At 44.5% G+C, this 19,357-nt stretch overlaps 2 protein-coding genes across 2 annotated transcripts; one reads left to right on the forward strand and one right to left on the reverse strand.

The window, feature by feature from the left end:
* Positions 1–209: 209 nt before the first annotated feature.
* csrnp1b (cysteine-serine-rich nuclear protein 1b) lies at positions 210–14,098 on the forward strand. The gene is made up of 5 exons (XM_088282586.1): positions 210–422; positions 6,952–7,150; positions 9,769–10,028; positions 10,103–10,399; positions 10,641–14,098. The coding sequence occupies exons 2-5, from the start codon at positions 6,970–6,972 to the stop codon at positions 11,568–11,570; spliced, it is 1,668 nt and encodes a 555-aa protein (XP_088138712.1). The 5' UTR covers positions 210–422; positions 6,952–6,969; the 3' UTR covers positions 11,571–14,098.
* Positions 14,099–15,595: 1,497 nt separating this feature from the next.
* Positions 15,596–17,924, reverse strand: LOC148318385 (uncharacterized). The gene is made up of 3 exons (XM_088282587.1): positions 17,638–17,924; positions 17,174–17,426; positions 15,596–17,032 (listed from the first exon to the last, which is right to left on the reverse strand). Exons 2-3 carry the CDS (start codon positions 17,331–17,333, stop codon positions 15,729–15,731), a joined length of 1,464 nt encoding a protein of 487 aa, XP_088138713.1. The 5' UTR covers positions 17,334–17,426; positions 17,638–17,924; the 3' UTR covers positions 15,596–15,728.
* Between the last annotated feature and the right edge of the window lie 1,433 nt (positions 17,925–19,357).

Consider the following 19,357-nt stretch of genomic DNA (forward strand, 5'->3'; position numbering starts at 1 on the left):
CCCCTCACCCAATGATGTCAACCTTTCTGCAGCCCCTGCGCGTAATACAGTCACGCAGCAGGAGGAAGAGGCGGAGGCAGGAAGCAGCGTGGGCCGCCTCCTCTGGTGTGTGTCACGGCTTGCGTCACAGCCACACGCCGGGAGGGAGTTTTCCACTGACGAGACCGAGAGAGAGAGAGAGAGAGAGGCGGAGAAAAAAAAAGCTCGAGCTCGTCGCCGCCGTGCTCCAGACAAGAGGACGCGCTCGAGCCGCACGGAGGCAAGACAATAGTCGGTGCCCCGAGTGAGAGATTGGTGTCCGCGTGGGGGGAGAAAATCGGACAGCCAAGCATCCACGATCCGCTTTATGGTTTCTCACGCATTCATTCGGATTAATCCCATCATTTGCCACTCATGCTGATCGGACAGTCGGACACTTGCTGGTGAGTGGTGCTCTTCTATTGTACTATACCGTGCGCTAATATGTCACGCGTGGATTTTATTTTTTTTTTTTAGGGGGGTGTAAAAGTAAAACACACGCCGCGAGTTTTATTTAGCGTCACAAGTGAACTCGATTCGAATCAGTTCATGAGATTGAATCACCTTCATAATGAGGCGAACTGTAAATTGTGCGTTATTTGTGCCTACGCGCGCAAGGGACCGAAGCTGACACCGCCGCTGTCACTCCGACAGTCACCTGCACACGACCCACGGACCCGCGTGATTCTCCCCATTTAAGAAAAACGATTAAAAATCACACCACTTTGCGTCTCTTCTTTTCATTGTTCCCACGCCTTCCACTGTTCAGCTTTATTAGCGTGTTATAACCAAGCTCGTTTTATTTACTGTCAAGCCCACGCGTGTTTTATTTGTATTCGATTTTTTTAACGTGCATTCTGTCTTAGTTTGTTGCCTCATTTCGTGTGTGTGTGCGCGCGCGTGCGTGCGGGTGTGCGTGTGTGTGTGCGTGAGCTTCTCGACTGGAGGGCACTTTTAAAAAGCGTCTCTCGCGCGACCTCACCCGGATCATTTTTGGAAATCATGCTTTCTGGAATGACACACACACATGCACACACACGGGAGGAGAATGATCCTTTGTTTACTGACACAGCTTCCATTCCTTGTGCTTTTACTCCCACCACATCCACACACGCGCTCCACTTTCTCCAGAATGCTCAGCAAGTAGCTTGTATCGGTCCAATTTGGGGAATTTGTTGCATCGTGGCAACGCTTGGTGGGGGAAATCTGTGGATGAAGGGTGTTCAAAGCGCGGCCAGCTCACTGCTGGTGGTCCCCGGGAAATTCCAAAAGTGGTCCATGAGTAAGTCACTTCAGGGAGTTTTGACAGAATCATATACAGTTGTAAACTTAGAACACATTACGTTAATCATTTGAATGTGTTCAGAAATTGTGGATTTGGGGTGATTTCTCTGAGAGTAGTCGACATTTAGTTGTAGAATTGCTTGAATGGGTTTGAGAAATGGCGAATGTGTTGAATTTTATTTTCGGGGAGGTTGTTGTAAGACATTGGAATGGCTTAAATTGGTTGATAAATTGTCAACTTTAGTTAAATTTCTTATAAATTAACAAAATTTTGTCGGGCTGATTTGAATCGGTTTGAGCAATCGTGACTAGTAAATTACCATTAATAGGCTTTGTCTGACTTGGATCGAAATGTGGTAGAAATGCGGGCGCACGGTGCGATGTTTGCAAACTAGTTGACTGAGTCAACAGCGCCTCTGCTCTTGTCCTCTATTTTGCTTCAAGGAGTGAATACTGTCATGACAAAAGATCACTTCTTACTGCTGGTGTGCACGCACCGATCTTAGCGTTTGCAGTAGCAGCGTCGGGTTCAAGCGAGGTTGCCTTGCTTCATCTCACTCACGCAGGATGCCCCCCCCCCTCTCTTTTGTGTTTTGGAGGCAGGGGGAGCGAGGGGGGCTGTTGAAAATGAATCTCTGCTAGAAAAAAAAGAAAAGAAAAAAAAAACACACACCAGTGGCGAGCTCCCATCTGCTTTGTGGGCTCTGAGCTCAATCGTTTTAGTTTGACTGGTTTCAAACATTGTGTGGAAATGGGGAATTTAAGTTGTTTCATTAACTAGAACATTTTCTTGGGAGAAATGTAGAGTTCTTCAAAAAGTAAAAAATAAAATCTTTTTTTGTGTTGGCGGTTAAAAGTCTGTATAGTCTGAATTGATTGTTTTTGTAAGTTCTCAATTCGGAGTAGAATCTTTTGCGATAGTGAATTTGTAAATTTTTCAATAAAATAGGGAATTTTCTTCCGAGTAAATGTGAAAAAATATATATTTTTTGGGGGGGGGGATTTTCTAAAGGAATGGTGTCTTGAATTGTTTGAGGAAAATAAGATTTAGGGACAATTGTTTGAATTGGAATGCCTTGAATTGGTTCGAACAATCGTGGACAAAAGGGGATTTTGTGAAATGTTTCCATTTTAATTGGGGAATTTCGCCAAAAAAACCCCCCAAAAAACAAAGTACTCCTCTACAGTAGGTGGCGCTATGCTGCAGCAGTTGACACATCAGCAAATCATTATTTGCATCAGAAAGATATTATTCATTCTAAATGTTATATCCTTGTGTTTTATGATATTTTAGCTATGAAAAATACTAGCGGTATCTTTCTCTGCATCGGTGAATACTCAATCTCGTGTCTGAAAAAAGGTGCAATGAAACATGCCTAATTCTGACATCAGAACATTTGTATCGGTTGTCAAATGCCGACTCCGAATGCACCATGACCTCCTCGCTGTCTTCCACACGCAACCCCGTCTCGACACTTCAACTATCTCCCATCTTGTGCAGCTTAAAAGCGGCATGTGAGCTCCACGTGCAGCTAATTCCCCAGTCAGGTGTGTCCCGCATGCGCCCTCGCCTGGTTCCGCGTCGGAATTTCTGAGCCCGGGAAGAAGGGGAAAAAAAGCCCACATCTGTATTCGATTGAGCTCCTTTACAGCAAGCGCGGCGCTGCTGCCAGAGATGGAATTCCTGCGGCTTTGGAGACATGACATTATTTATTTGCTTTGCGCCCTGCTCCCTCCCTTTTCCCAGTACCTCTCCTTTTTGGAAAGCGGTGCCATGGGTCGAAGAAGGGGAACAGAATGTTTCTCTGGTGGGCTCCGGTGGGAATGACACCGGAGAGAAAATAGGAGCGCTCGCCATGCTTTGTTCAGGCAGGCGGAGCATTTCCGCACTACAAAATGACGTCAGCCCTGCTTGATTTGCGGTAATCCGCCCCCTGCTATTTGTGGACGATCGAGTTCGAGCCTCGCTGCGAGTAATTAATGCCCTGAAGCAGAATATTAATTATTGCCAATATTAATAAATAATAAATTCATAAATTAATATAAATAGAAAAAAATGTCAATTAGGAAGCAACTTTGAATACTGTTAAGGCAATATTCTATTTTTTGCTTTGTTGCTTCTAAAAGGTGTCCAAGCTCCCTTTGCACCTGCAAAGCGTCATTTTTTTTTAAATCTATGGATAAGAAGAGTATGAGGAATCCGTCCTCCCGTCATTTCGTAGAATATGTCTCACGTCGTTCCCGGTGACAAAGTGACAGGTTTGGTACCCCGAGGCCTTGAGTCCCAACCTGTCTTGACATGTTGACACACACACACACTTGCAGTCACACACACTCTCGTTGCTCATCATTATCACATTTTATGAGCACTCATTCACTCACTCAATCAGTAAGACAGTAAGACAGACAGAGGGTTGTCAGTCTGCCATGTAAATGCTCTCGGCTGGCTAGGATTAGTGCCCAACACACAAATACACTCTCACACACTCGCACACAGTTCATCGTTATCAGGTGCGAAAGGGCAGGACAAGGCAGCATAAAGGGGACAAAGTCAACTGTCTTGTTGGGCTGTCGGATCAATCTTGTTGCTGGATTGGCTTAGCAGCTTCACTCGCTATATATATATTGTTCATGGTAGACAATCATCAAACCGATTTATACCGATTGATATCTTTTTTATTTATTTATTTATTTATTTTTTTTGGGGGGGGAGGGTTCAAGCATTCATTTGTTTGTGTACCGATACACTCACACTTTTTAAATCCAAACTGATTCTCGGATCCAAATCAATTTTCATTACACCTCAGCTTTAACATTTCCGATTATTATTATTATTATTATTATTATATTATGACAACTGGCAAAAATAACAATTCACACACCACGTACCACAGGCTAATCAATCCCGATAATGATTTCGAGACTCCCATAAGTGTTGTGAATTTAGAGGAGCCGCACTGACAAAAGGCAGAGTAAGCGTCGCTAATGTCACGCGAATACGCCGATAATCGGGTGCGACTGACACGGCGAGCCTCTCGATTGGATCTGCGTTGTGCCTTTTAGTGACAAATCTTCCCGAGCTCGGAGATTTATCTTCCCCGAGTGTGTGCGTCCCTTTTTATCCCGCCGCTGATGGAATGACAGCAATGCATAATTTAGCGGGGAGCCGCTAACGTGCAGCGCTGCCACTCCAGGCACTGATTTCCTTCAGGAGACCCCACTGAATCCTCCTTTCCTGCCACACTTTATTAATAACAATGTAATAACAATATTAATCGAATACTCCACATCAGTAATTGCAGCCTTGTCTGCTTTTCTCCCGTTTCCACATTGTCCGCAAACAAGAATTAACCTCTCGCCATTGTTTCTGCCCGTTGAACAGGATTAGCAAATCAATGTGTCAGGTAGGCTGCAGTCAAGAGACAATGACCCACTTCTGACACCACCGCTCCTCCTCTTCCTCCTCCTGTCTCCCTTCTGGCTCACTGCAGCTTTTAATTAAAAAGACTTTGCTTAGCCGGCGCTATGCGCTCCCTGGAGGGCACCTCCCAGCTTTGTGTTTTTTTTTTTTGTTTTTTTTTTGCTATTTTATTTTGTTTCTCATCATTTCGCAACGGCTTGCGTCGTGTGCTCGGCTTTTCTTATCGAGGTGTTCTCCACGTGCAAAGACCCCTTTGTTTGTCGCAAGGTGATTCATTCATCATGTGAGCGGCGGAAGCCCCCGCAAGGATTGTCAGCCTCACGCCCTTGACTCTCTACTTTATCCTTGGCGGAGGGTTGACTGCCCCTTTTTTTTTTTTTTTTTGCATAATTGCTCCTGTTGAGGCTGCAGTGTTTAGCATGCCTGCCTCACAGTTCCAAGGTTCTGGGTTCGAATCTGGCCGGGCATGTTCTTTCCGTACTCCAGCTTCCTCTAACTTCCCAAAAACATGCATGTCAGGTTAATTGAAACACCTAAATTGTGCAAATAGGCGTGATCACGAATGCTCGTGGATGCTCCCCACCGAGTCCTTCCCCACCGGGCGGAACGCTGACACTTGCATAACACACCCTGATAAGACACAGACGGCATGCAGGTCACACTCTACTTGGAACTCACGAGAATCTCGCTCAGCCGCCTGCTTACGCCAAGGTCGCTCGGAATCCGCCGGCCTCCCGGCAGGCGTCGCTCGGCATTCGCTTTGTCTCAATAGCCGACGTGCTTGAGAACCGACATTTAACGTGCCACGCGAATGCGATCCCTGCAATTAGCCCTCGAAAATCACTCTGCTTTTAAACAATAAGCGAAATTACGGATGTATGCCCCCCTCTCCTCCTCCGCCATCACCAAAAATAACAAGAATGCTCACTGGAAAGCCGTTTAAAAACAGCTGTCAGCGATTAAGACGCCACTCGGAAGATGTTGACAAAAGACGACTTTATGGACAATGTCATAAAAATAAACCGCCTTTTCCTCTCCGCTCACTTCCTGTCAAAGTCAACCTATCATGTTTCAGTTTTTTTGTTTACTCCTCATCTAATAATCTATGCAAGTGAAAATCACTTTCAACACACGCTACAATTATTTGGAATAATCTTTTACAGAAATCCAAAAATTAGGAAATTAAGCCAGATAAACCAAATGCATGTAACTCAATTTAGGCCCGATTATCGGCGTGTAAAGTGCGCGCACCGCTCAAATGCTCGGATATGAAGTGTCCAATTCACATCGATTCCCGTTAAATGAGCTCCAAATGAGTCCGCGTGCACATTTGGACATCAATGATCGCGATATCTAAGGTCATGTTTTTGGAAGAGCGGAGAATTAAACGGCATCCCCCTCGTCAAGAGCTCTCATTGTGCGTGTTGTTGTTCTTTTGCCCGCGTGTGTATGTGCATGTGTGGGCCTCTCAAAGGATTGATTGTTTTTATCGCTGAGGCAGCAGTCCCTCTCACGGGAGCGCTGAACTCACGCACGCACGCACGCACGCACGGCGGGCTGGCGCAACGCAACATCTTCGAAGAGGAAGCGGATGTCTTTTGTCTGCGGATGTGTCACGTGAGAGCACATTTAAAACCGTGGGGGGTGGGGAGGTTGTTGATTGGGAAGGCCAAGATGGGGTCGCATTCCTCCTAATCGATGCGTTTTGATGGGATTTCGAAGAAAGCCGTGAAGGGGTTTGCTCGTTGTTGACTTATGCAAATGGTGGCTGATTGATTGCTTCCTGTGGCTGACTGGCTGCAGGCGGACGGAGATGGGCGACTCGTGCACTCACATGGGCAAAACACGGGGCGGCCAGATTGTATTGACAAATGCTGCGTGAGCGAAGAGAGAGATTTTCTTTTTCTGCAACGTGGCTGAATTGTCCCCATTTGACGGTTGTATGAGAAACGAGTGTGTAATTGTCTGACTGGGGTCCCCGGTTTAAACCGGTCCAACAATTGAGGTTTTGAACAGTATGCTCACTCATTGCCTTAATTAGTCTTTTTTCACATTTTTAATGAATAAATCCATTTGCTTGATGCTAACATACAAGGGAAACTCTATAGACAAGCTAACTAAAATTAGCATTAAACCTCTTACGTTAGCATTCATAGATGCAAAGAAAACATACAACAATGCGTTCTCTCTAATTTGCGGAAATAATTTCAACTCGTTTTCGATTGCAGATCGTCCACGCTAGCGCCATGAGCGGGCTTCTCAAGAGGAAGTTCGAGGAGGTGGGCGAGGACCCGTGCTACTCGTCGCCGTCGCCCTCCTCGCTCTCGTCGGCCTGCTCCGCCTGGGACTCGGAGAGTGAGAGCTGCTACTCGGACACGCTGGATTCCACCCCAAGCAACCCCGGCTCCCCGGCAACGCATTTCAACAGTGAGTCAAGTTGGCTGACGGAAAATATTTTGTGTCTTTACGGCTCTGCAGAGGCTCTGATAATAAAAACCCACAGAACCGGGAGAAAGGTGAAGGAATTTTATCCACTGGCAGCTCATGAAACACTTACTCCAAATACCGCTTTTATTTCTCGCATTAAAGCGGGCCAAAGGGCTGAATCCCTTCATACGGCAACTCCTCGATTTGGTCTTTCCGAATGTCCGGCGAGAGGCCGATTGAGGACGACCCTGAACGTGGCTGCAGGCCATTTGGTACCGGGCCACACAGAGACACCGAAAAACATTCTATTGCTCATCGGAGTCCAAAAAAATTTTTATTTTCAAATCAGATGTCGTTCAAACGCCATGTCTAATTTTAAGTGGTTGGCTTTTTTTTGTGCTCAGGCCATAACAGTGTCTAATATAAAAGTATAGCTTTGCCGCCATCTCCAGGTTTGTTGGTGCTGAGGAACTATGTTGAAGTGAATTGAGGAGCTTCATGTCGTGCTTTGCCGGCATCTTGTGGCACCTGAAGGCAATTATAAACCTTAGCCATGTGAAACACTCGTAAAACAGACAAAAGAAGACAGAATTACGGCATGCAATGGTCATAAGTAACCTCAAAACTAATCGCCTCAAGATGGGACCAGCTCAATAAACCAGTAACAAGCTCACAAGGCTCACGCTAATCACAACTAGATTCCAAGCAACGGTTCCAATTTCAGTCATTTGTTTTTGTTTCTAAGTGAGGCCGTCGAAATATGTTTTTACGTGAAACCGGAGGGGGGGGGGGGGGGCTTGGCGACGGCTGGTATAGGCGATGAGGGCAAACGAGGTTTCCAGGAAGAGCAGCGGTGGCCGCTTGCCAAAACGCTGGCGAACACACGGGCCGTTGTGCGAAGGGCTGGGAGCGCGCCCAGCACAGGTGCTGAAAGAGGCCCGGCGGGCGTGGGATGCAGAAGAGAAGGCGTGCAAACATAAACCTGGGGAGCAGATTGGTGTGTCGTCGTAAAGGAAGTGGAGAATATGGGAAGGTGCTCATTAGTTCAACTCGAGCGGGGATTGAGTACTCTCTTGGGATGGGCTTTTCAACTGTTCCCACCCTGGGACCCTCTGCTTCTCCCTCATGGACGTAAAGTCGACATAAAACCACTTGATTGCAAGTTGCACCACGCAGGCTACTTTTTTTTAAATGCATAGCATAGCCGATGTCAATAGAAATATTTACAAAGTGCTTTTTAATAAGAAACTCAGGAGACACTTTATAACTTTTCAAAGTCATTATTTTAAGGTCTTTCAATTAGATTGATTCAAAAGAAATGGATTATGAAAATTCATGTATTTTTTTTTAAATGTACAATTTAAAAAGAAAAAACATAAAATGTGCTCTGATATAATGGAACAGTTTCATTTATGCCCCAATATATTTATTTTAATTTTCACATTTTTAATGCAAAACAAAATCATTTTAAAAATGCATGCAAATCAAACATCGGTTGTGTATAAAACAGTTGTATTTTGACTATTGTATAATATTAAAAACAAAGAAAAAAATTTCATTTTACCCAAATGTTACATATGAGTAATTTATTGAATTTCCAAATAATTGAATAGAATCCAAAATGCACAAATGAAAAATACAAAATCTGATTCACATCAATAAATAGTTTGTGTGATGATATTTTTTTTCCCACCTCAAGACATTAAATAAGAATATTTTCTTCAAAAGAAATACTTGCACAATTTTTAAAAGGTCAAAAACCCCAAAATTCCAAAACGGAGCAATATGTGATTAAAAACTGTTACCATGTTTCAGTTTGATTTACATGTGTATGTCCCTAAACAAAAGGCCGCTTTGCTTTGTTTTGACCTTTCTTGTTTCAAAAGTTCAGGAAAGGCCGTCCCAGAATGGACAGATGGGCGGGGCTTACCTCAAGTGCGCCCATTCCTGTTGTTTCCAGGAATTTAGTGACAGCTGCAGAGAAAACCCCAGGATTTATGCTCGTCAAAGATAATAGCCAGCACATGTGGAGTGTAGTCATATATTTCCATAAGGGGGGTGTGGAGGGAGGCGAGGGGGACTCCGGACCCCGCGTCTGGCACTTTTAGACTTTACAATGGGGGGGGGGGGGGGGGCAGCTCTTTGGAGGATGTGGAATTTCTACTTAGCATCCAATAGTTGTTGTTCCACTTGCGTGCACTTGTACCTTTGAGCTTTGGTCTGTTACGGCACCGTTTTGTGGGAAAAGTGTCAGCTTGCAGGGATTGCCTTCGCTCCCCTCTGCCCTCCTTCTGAAGCTTCCAGCGTTTATTCCTCAAATTGATCTACAAAAGGTTGATTTTTCATTGTGTGCAGCAAGGCCGAGCGGATCGTTTTTCACAGCAGGGTCACTTTTACAGGCTGTAAATGCGCTCCAATTCATGTTTTAGTGTTAATTGGGTGCATGATAAGGCAATGTGAAAAAGCAGGGCAATGAATCAACGGGGGCGTCTTTTTTTCCAGGCGCTTGTGCAGAGTGAGTCAATTCAACTGGAGGGAGATTGCGCCTTCTAGTGGCACGCAGAAGCAGTGTACGCAAGAATGAAGCAAAAAAACATTCTTCTTTCTCCCGTTCGCAGCAACATCCATCCTCAAGAAATCCAAACGAGCGCGACGCAGCAACGTCACCTTTGACCAGGTGACAGTCTTCTTCTTCCCGCGGTGTCAGGGCTTCACCAGCGTGCCCAGCCGAGGGGGGTGCACCCTGGGCATGACCCCCCGGCACAGCGCACGCCGCACGTACACGCTGGCCGAGTTCGCCGCCGAGCAGCGGCTACTACGCCGGGAGAAACTGTTCAACCGACTTCGGGAAGAGAAGCTAGAGGCTCTTAAATTAAAGGTGAGTGAAGAATTAGAACCGGGTTAGAATTAAGGTGTTTGGATTTGCCCATTGACCGATCATGTCTTCTGCAGCTGACCAAGAACGGAACCCAGGACAGCGAAGAAGCCGAGCGGCTGACGGTGGAGGACATCCCCGAGCGGGACGTGGATCTGAGCGGCGCCAACGTGGAGGAGGGCTCTTTCCTCCAGCCGTACCCGTCCAAACGGCGGTACGCTCTGCTCAAAGCCGCCGGTATCAAGAAGGTCGACAAAGAGGAGAAGAGACAGCTGCATGAGTTGAGGATCTCCAGGGAACGTTGCGGGTGCGACTGTCAGGGGTTCTGCGAGCCCGAAACATGCGGCTGCAGCCTGGCTGGCATCAAGTGTCAGGTGAGAGAATTTGAGATATTGTTAGACAAGTCATGGAGCTGCATTCTTTTGTTGGGCAAGTAGCGGTAGGACTTTGTTGGGCAAGCAAGTCTTCTGTTGGGCAAATAAACCTTTTCCTGGGCAAGTAACATAGAGGCAGGCACAGTAGGCGACTTGTTCGGAAGGCTTCGATTCAACAAATAATGCGATGCAAGTATTGCAGCTGCAACGTTTGGCAAGTAATGGGTTCTTCTGCCGACAGATGGACCATTCGTCGTTCCCGTGCGGCTGCACAAAGGATGGCTGCGGCAACACGGAAGGCCGCATCGAGTTCAACTCCACCCGGGTGCAGACGCATTACATCCACACCATCATGAAGCTGGAGCTGGAGAAGCGACTGGAGGAGCAGTCGAACAGCGAGGAGGCGGCGCCGGAGACCGAGGCGATGCCCGGCGCCCCCCCGGTCCCCCCAGCGCACGCCTTCCCCTTCAGCTCGGAGCTGGCGTCCGCCGGGGACAACAGCTGCAGCAGCGACATGACGGACTTGTCGGACTCGTCGGCCCAGAGCGACGACTCGGAGGGCGGCGGGAGCCCGTGCGGGCGGCGAACTCCGCTGGACGTGGACGAGAAAGGCCTGAGCCGCATCCTCAGTTTCAACGACGCGGAGAATGGGGACGCCGCCGATAAGGACGCATGCTCTCGGCAGGCGGCGACGACGGTGGAGACGTTCAACAGCTTCAGCATGGCGGACTTTGCGGACGATAACGCAGCGCTGTTGGACAATCGGGCCGTGTCGGAACTTTTGGATGAGAACGCTAACCAGGGCAACGGACTTTTCCACGCCGGCGGCGTCCCGCACACGCCTTCGCCCACCGTCGACCGCTCGGCCAGCTACAACATGGACCTGAGCCTGTCCTCGGAATCGGACCTGGAGTTCTTTGACGGCTTCCCTTGCCTGGGGCCCAGCTCGCTCTACAACTCGCTCAAGGAGTACGAGCACATGGACAACTTTTTCCACTTCCAGCTGCCGAGCTACCCGAGCCTGCCGGCGTCCGGCGACCCGGGCACTTGCCTCCTGGAGTCCCTCATCGGCCTCTCCGAATCCGTCCCGGAACCGCCCGCCGCCTTTACGGACAATCAGATGTTGGAGGAAGCCATCAAGTTGTCAGTAATGGAGTCGGTGAAAGTTTGACTCGAGATGGACACTACTCACAAAAAGTTCGGGTGATTGGAAATCCGGGTGAAGAAGTTGTCGACGAAATACTGAAAAAAGAACCGTCGGACGTGCGTTCAGAAGTTTTTAGAATGTACGATTCAGTCAAACTGTAAAGTGGATTTTCGGTTCATCCTGAAATTTCAGCCAAAAGCCCGATATCCCAAACTTTTGTGCGTAGTGTAAAGTTTTGGGAAGGGCGCTTGGCGGTACCCGTCACAATTTGGAGGAAACTGTGATCTCCTTCTTTGCCTGAAGTCCAAACACGCCTTTGGGCGCTCGCGTGAAGGCCCGCCGACACCAAAACACGCCGAGAGAATTCTCAACCAAACCCAAGAACGGGAACCGTAACGAGCCGTAACAACACAGCTGAATGTGCACCTCAGGGATTCTTTTGTTCGCGGTTTTCCGACTTTGCTGCCATGTTTTGTTTTGTTTTTTTGTTTTTTTTGCCTTTTTCGGGCGCCTTCGCTTTCCTCTACATCCTCGACTTGAGGAGGCGGGGCCCCGTTTTGTTGCGTGGAATCCCTTGGCAAGCAGATTCTCCAAGAGGCTCGCATGGTACTAAAAAAAAAAAAAAAGAAAATCCCGCTCAATCCGCACTTTATCTGTACTCAAAGGCATCGTTTTGGTCGCGTGGGGCGTGTATTCAACCGGTAAATTATGGAGTTTCTTGGCTCAAACTATTACAAAGCTGTACTGTTTTTTTTTTTGTCGTTTTTTTCGGGGACTTTTGACATATTCTAAGTTATTTCCTGCAAGGATTCTTATTTATTTTTCCACTTGAGAAGCACTGTGCTTTCATTTCTTTCACATCCGTCAAGTGCAATCGTCCTCATTCCTTTTTTTTTTTTTTTTTTTTTTTTTAAATTATTATTATTATTATTTTTTTTTAGGAATCCTTATTGGGGAAAAAAGGCCAACAGGAAAGTATTTAATATCTATTTGCTGACTAACTTATCTCACCACTTATTTAATTCTTTTGGCAATAAAAACGGAGCCGCAAAAGCCAAGCAAGATAACTGTGGAATATCAAGACAAGAAAAAAAAAATCTCAAAATGATGGCATTTATTATATTTCTGCCTATGTAATGTAACATAGTGAAATGACTAATATTTTGTAACTAATTTATGTAGATTGACAAAAAAAAAAGAGAATTCTAATGAAACTGACAAATTGACTATTTTATTAAGCTGAAACATTTTCAATCGGGGGGGGGGGGACAACCTTTATGATAAAGAAACTATTACATTTATGGTGTGAAGTATTTTTCACGGGGAGTTTTCGATGAGGTGCCGCTCAAAACAGATCCATTTGATTGTATTCTGAATTTTCCTCGGAATTCTGTGACTCGGGTCACAGTGTGTTTTATAAATTTGAAAAAAAAAATAAGGGGTGGGGGGTGCCGGATAAAAACTGCATATATTATACAATTTTTATCATGTGCGCGGAACCCCCAATGTGAAGAAGTTGCCTCGTTTTAAAGGAGACATATTTTGCAGATTGTTGAAAACATTTCCCAGGTGTCTGATATTTTTCGGGCATAGGATTGAGATTTAAAGCACAGGTTGAAATGATGTTTTCGGGGCAGTTCTGTACGCAAAAATGTATCGTACGGCTTTACATTCTCATGATGACTGGGGGCGGAGCCAGAGACTTCAGAGACTCGCTCTGCATCCAGACTGCAAATGAATGTCGCTTGCGCCGAGCCGCCCCTGGCTAATTCGTGACGTCACAATTCGGTTGAATTCAGAATGGTTGACTCAGACATATTTTCAGAAACAGCCAGATGACAAAATATTTGCTTGGTTTCATATCACGTGATTCACTCCAGAGATTATTTCCTGGCAATTCTATACTATGTCGCCTTTACAATACTGTTTCGAACAGAGAGGCAGCGTTAATGTGACAGGGGGAGCGAGGGAGTTTATGTACATATACACACTAAGTTTCGGGACGCCCCTTTCCAGCAGGGGTGAGGACATTTTGCCACGGCCCACCATGCAATTCTAAAATGGTGCATTATTTATTTCCCAAGGTCACCCCTAATTTCCATCATCATGCATGCAGGTCCCAGCTAGTTGAAACCTGGATTATAATTGTATACTTTAGAAAAGTGCAGCAAATTGGATTTGTATTTGCTTTTTGCCTTTTTCTTTTTTTTTTTTTGTATTAATTAAAGAAAAATCCAACCGATGATGCCATGCAGAGTTCACTTGTACAAAACCATGAAGAAATGGCAACAGTGAGTGTTTATCAATATCATCTATTAACGATTCTGCTTTTCCCCCCCTTCTCCACTGCAAAGAACGTGTCTTACATTTTTTTGATACTTTTTTCGAGCCTTTGTTGTTTATGTACATATTTCTGCTTCAACGCTCCCGCAGAGCAAACAAAAGCTGCTTTATTTTTTACATGCGCTCACTTTAACCTGCTGTTTGACAGTCTTTTCATCCAAGCCATTTTGACAGCCTGTCCCTCGATATAATAAAATGTTTTTTTTAAACGCTTGTCTCCTGTTTTGTGTTTTATTGCAGCTTGAAGGAAGTGGTTCCCCAGTAAAAACGACGTTCTGCAATTTATAAATACGTGCACCTAGTAAAAGGAACGTAAAGTTAAAACGGCTTATGCCTGAGTATTGTATGCGCTACTGTCAGTAACTCACGTACTGTATGTACAGTAAAAAAAAAGGCCCTTTGACAATATTTACAGGGGTCATGACCCGCACCTCCTCACAAGGTAACAAAGCAAAAGTACTTTTTATGACTTCATTGTAAAGCGCACATAATCATTTACTCAATAGAGCTAGGTTTAAAAAAAATAATTTATCGCTTTCAATCAACCCGATATCGATTCATAAAGCCATAAATCGATATGTAACCCGCGTAAAATGATTTGGAAAACTTGTTCATGCCGTTTAGATGAAATACCTCATTCCGCCACAAGGTGGCGCAAATCTCTAATACATGGTCAAGGCGGCTGGTCTGGTAAGGCTCGTGAGCAAACAAATGAATCCCCCGTGAAAATCAGATAAAACAAGGATGAACCAAGTCTTATCAGTATCTAACAAGTTGCTTGCTTGTCAGGGGAACAAATTGTCAGCGTTTATTGACGCGAGTGGCTGGTTTCTATCGAATGAGCCGCCAAGGTGAGCAAATTGTAAGCAAGACCTCTGCTACGCCTCGATGGCAACGTGCTCTAATAAACTGGTTTAGTTGAACTATGTCTTGGTATAGAAGTTGGTTAAATCCAGAAGTTTTCTAGAATTGGCAAACACTATTTTGTTATGTTATATCGTATTTTACTGTGATAAAATGAGTAGAGAGGGATGCTAATTGGTGATTAGCAAGATGCTAACGAAAATCGCGAGTGGTTAACCGTCTACGCTAGCGCTGACATTTCGTGCAGTTTTTTTAGGTACTTTGTTGGATGCCAATTGGGAAGGTAAATAAGCTGAAGTGCTGTTATTGATGTTAATTCGTTTTGGTTGTATGAAATCTTAAAATGTACACTGCAGTACAATTTTGCTTCGGTCTACCAAATCATTTTGTAATGTAATGATAGATATTTGATTTTGATCTGAGGATATATGCCGTACATAATAGATACTTTCTACGCTTAATCAAGAAAACAGTAATTTGAAATGTTCAACCCCCACCTCTTCAATTGTTTTGGGTGATCATGGCAAAAGTTTTTACTCTGAACTGGCATGGCAGCTTCGGGATATCGACATAAAAGAAACACATTTTAGATTTCACAGGTCTAATATGACATGATAAACTGTATGAAGTCGCACTTGTAAAACTTGAAAATATTGATGGCAAACCTAAGTGCACAGTTAGCCGGAACGAAATGGAAAGTGAACATGCTAAGAAATGCATTTTATATTTACACAAGCGGCAGAAATTAAGTATTTAATGGCGGTTTGCAAACTATTTGCGCGTTCCCGCCATCTATTGGTCAGCAAAGCAAACTGCTTTGAAAGTATTTGCAGACGCTTGAATTATTTTTTTTCCACCTTTATTTTTCTCCTCGTTCCCATTGGTGCTCCATCCAAAAAAGAATTGACATATTTTCAGAAGAATACAAATACAGTTCTATTATTCATGGAATTTCTGTCAAACATTGATTCTGCCTTAGTGCGTCTGCATGTGTGCGGCCAAACTGCTGCGATGAGCATAGCTTCCCCCGCAAATGGAACAACTGAAAGGTTTTTCTCCCGTGTGTGTTCTCACGTGCGATTTGAGATGTCCCTTTTGGTAGAATCTTTTATTACAAAATTGGCAACTGAAAGGTTTTTCTTCTGTGTGCGTTTTCACGTGTGCTGTCCAGTTTTGCTTAAAAAAGAACGTTTTGTCGCACAATGAGCAACTAAATGGTTTCTCTCCCGTGTGTATTATCATGTGAGATTTGACGGATTCTTTTCGAGAGAATGTTGACCCACAAACTGAGCAAGCAAATGGTTTTTCTCCATTGTGCGTTGCCATGTGTGATCTTAAGTGTGCCCTTTGAGCAAATCTTTTACTACACAATGAGCAAACAAAAGGTTTTTCTCCCGTGTGGGTCCTCATGTGTGATTCCAGATGGCCCCTTTGATAGAAAGTTTTATTACACAGCGAGCAAACTATAGATTTTTCTCCATTATGTGTTCTCATGTGTGATTCCAAGTGTGCATTTTGAGAGAATGTTTTATGACACAACAGGCAGACAAAAGGTTTTTCACCTGAATGTGTTCTCATGTGTGATTCTATGCTTATCTTATGAGAGAATGTTTTACCACAAGTTGAACAACTAAAGGCTTTTTCTCCTGCGTGTTTGGTCATGTGTGTTCTTAAGCTTTGCTTAAAAAAGAACGTTTTGCTACACAACGAGCAACTAAAGGCTTTTTCACCTGTGTGTGTTCTCATGTGTTTTACCATGCCGTCTTTTAGAGTGAATGTTTTAGCGCAAACTGAGCAACTAAAAGGTTTTTCTCCTGTATGTATTCGCATGTGAGCTACCATGTTTGGCTTCCGGGTAAACATTTTACCACATATTGAGCAGCTGAAATTGTCGTCATGCGTGTTCGAAGTGATCTGCTTTTCAGAGCACTCCAACTGTTTGTCGCGGGCTTCATCGTGCTTTAAAGGTTCTTCCAAGTCGTCGCTGTCTGACAAAGGAGCTAAGAGGTTGTCTGGAGGTGGTGCTCCACAGGTTTCCCTATTTCGACTGTGATAAGGAAGCAGCGCCCGCTCAGGTGGTTGGTATTTGTCATCTTCCCTCTTCACGAAGATGACAGTCAGCGGCAAGTTGCTGACGTCAAACTCCTCCTCTTCCTCTTTAATGATGGTGGAATGTGGATCATCCTCTTCTCTCTTAAAGTGGGAGGGGTGTCTCGCTCCGTCTTCTTTAACATGGGTGGCCTGTGAATCTTCCTGGTGGCCAATCAGCTGCTGGATGTCTGCAGGACATGAGCAACACAATGTTTAAGGAGGGGTGGACTTCTGGAATCTGTACAGGTAAGACATTTTACACAATCGTGAAGTTTCTTTGCTGTAGAGTGTTGTGCTGCTTCCGCAGCATTTCAACTGCTTGTCGTCACCTTCAAAGTCGTTCTTGCTTCTCCAGGCTTTTTCCATCATGTTGTTGCTGTCTGAAAGTGGAGCCAAGAGCTCGTCTAATGGTGGCCCTCCACAGTGGTCGACACTTGGACTGTGAAAATGATACTGGAACCACTCGAATTGTTCGTTTTCACTCTTCATGGAGACACCAGTCGGCAGAAGTATCTTACTCGGAACTGGTGCTCCCCCAATTGTAGCTGAAGATTTTGCCCTGAGCTATCAGATGCTGGACGTCTGCAAGACAGGTGAAACACAAACGCAGTTAAATCTCATATAGTTAGAATGAAATTGTAGCAAACGAGATCACATTATCCTGTATTGGACATTCTCCCTCGTGATTTTTTTTTTTTATAAAACCAACGAAATTAGTGCAACGTTTTGCATGTTCTTACAAGAGAAACAAAATGTCTATAATATTAGGTCGAAGTTAGATTTGTGAGCTCACCTTCACGCGGAGGACAATTTGAGTGTTGCAAAGAGTTTGTTTTTGTCGCTCGCTCTGCCTTGAGGGCCTTCTGTGTCTTTCTCGCTCGCGACAGTTGCGCCTCGTTCGACGCAATCGTTTTGGGGAAAAAGGCCTAATATTTTGTCGGCAGTTGCAATTGGACGCTTCTTTTCCAACACTGTCAAAATTGAGAATAATACGTGTCAGAAACGACAACACTTGACCATCGCGCTATGTTGACCAATCGAAGCTTTTGGATGCTATGCTAACTTCCGCCTTTTTCTTCTTCGCTGTTTATGTCTTGTTGAACGGTGCGGTGTGAAGTGTTAACCGCCACCTATTGATCGGAAATGTTTACTACTTTGGCCTGCATTCTATTGTTCTCTTGCAATCAGATTTAAAATTTGAGAAAAAGGTAAACTCAAAGCACATTTTCATTTGTTATGTAGTCCTGTTATTGCCCGACCCGAAATAAAATATCTTGCAGTTGTATGTTTTCAATGCCTTGTCAAATTACTGGAACACAACCTATGAAATTGAAGATGACACACCTCAGTTGTAGATAAAAGACACAGTATTTTTCTTAAATATTTTTTTATTTTTGTTTTTATTTGATACACTGTTTCCTCTTCCCCGGCAAGACGCAGCAGGTGAGGGAGCTTGAGGTGACACCCGGCAACATGTGGAGGGGTCAGGGCCTCCTGGGTGCGAGCGTCCACTTCTGCAGCTTTGAGGGGACCGCTGAAAATGTCTGGCATGTCCTGGTAAGCAAGGAGCAAACAGACCAAGATTGCAAAAAAATCATGGCGCTTTTAAAAGTTTGTTGAAATCCCACTTTGAGACAGGAGGTGTCAGCAAAACATCTTTTTGCCTCCACAGCCTTGATCAAACTGAGAAATATAAATAAGACTGGTTTAAGATTAATGTAGACATTAAAAGTTTAGTTTGTTAATAATGCATGGCAAAAAGCAATTCTATACTCCATCTGTCATGTTTTAGTCTTTTTGGATTGAAATTGTTCCTTTTAGGTTATTTGATTCGCATCATCGTGATTCCCTTCTAATTTCCCGCTTGTCCCGGAGATGACACCCTGACATAATGAACAGAACCAGAGTAGTGTGAGATGCAGCACAAAGGGGGCGAATAAGCCTAAATTATTTAGCTGGGCGCTCCTCCGTGGAAGAGAGAGAGAGGGGGGCATAACCAAAGAGGAAAAAAAACGCACGAGGAGATGAAACATGAGACGGATTTGTTGTAATCTGCAAAGAGAGAGTGAGAGCTTGTTATTGTCCACGTCAGCGTGGTTTTGTGGACCTGCTTGATATGTTTGCATTTCCTCCGTTCTTAAAAATATACCATTGACATATTTTGAGATTTTTATCTATCTATTAATTGGTATAACAACTGTTTGCATGTTATCATATTATAAATCCTCATTTAAAATAGTACAATTATGTTAAATTGCTGTTTTACTTTAACTGCTGGCATGTTAGCGTCTGATCACTCATTTGCAAAAATACCCAACCAAAGGGCACATTTTAAACTCCTTAATAATCTACCTTTCTGTTATCTCACCTTTTACCCGAATATCGTGACTTATGTAAAATCCTTTTTTTTTTTACACTACTTGTTCTTACGTTGCTAGCTACCTGCTATACGTTAACCATTAGCATGTTAGCATTGTATCAATTCTCGGCGGAAGGACGACAGGGCATGTTGT

The sequence above is a fragment of the Idiotropiscis lumnitzeri genome, chromosome 19, assembly GCF_059441095.1.
Source record: "Idiotropiscis lumnitzeri isolate Australia: NSW breed Sydney's pygmy pipehorse chromosome 19, RoL_Ilum_1.0, whole genome shotgun sequence".
In the NCBI taxonomy this organism is placed as follows: Eukaryota; Metazoa; Chordata; class Actinopteri; order Syngnathiformes; family Syngnathidae; genus Idiotropiscis; species Idiotropiscis lumnitzeri.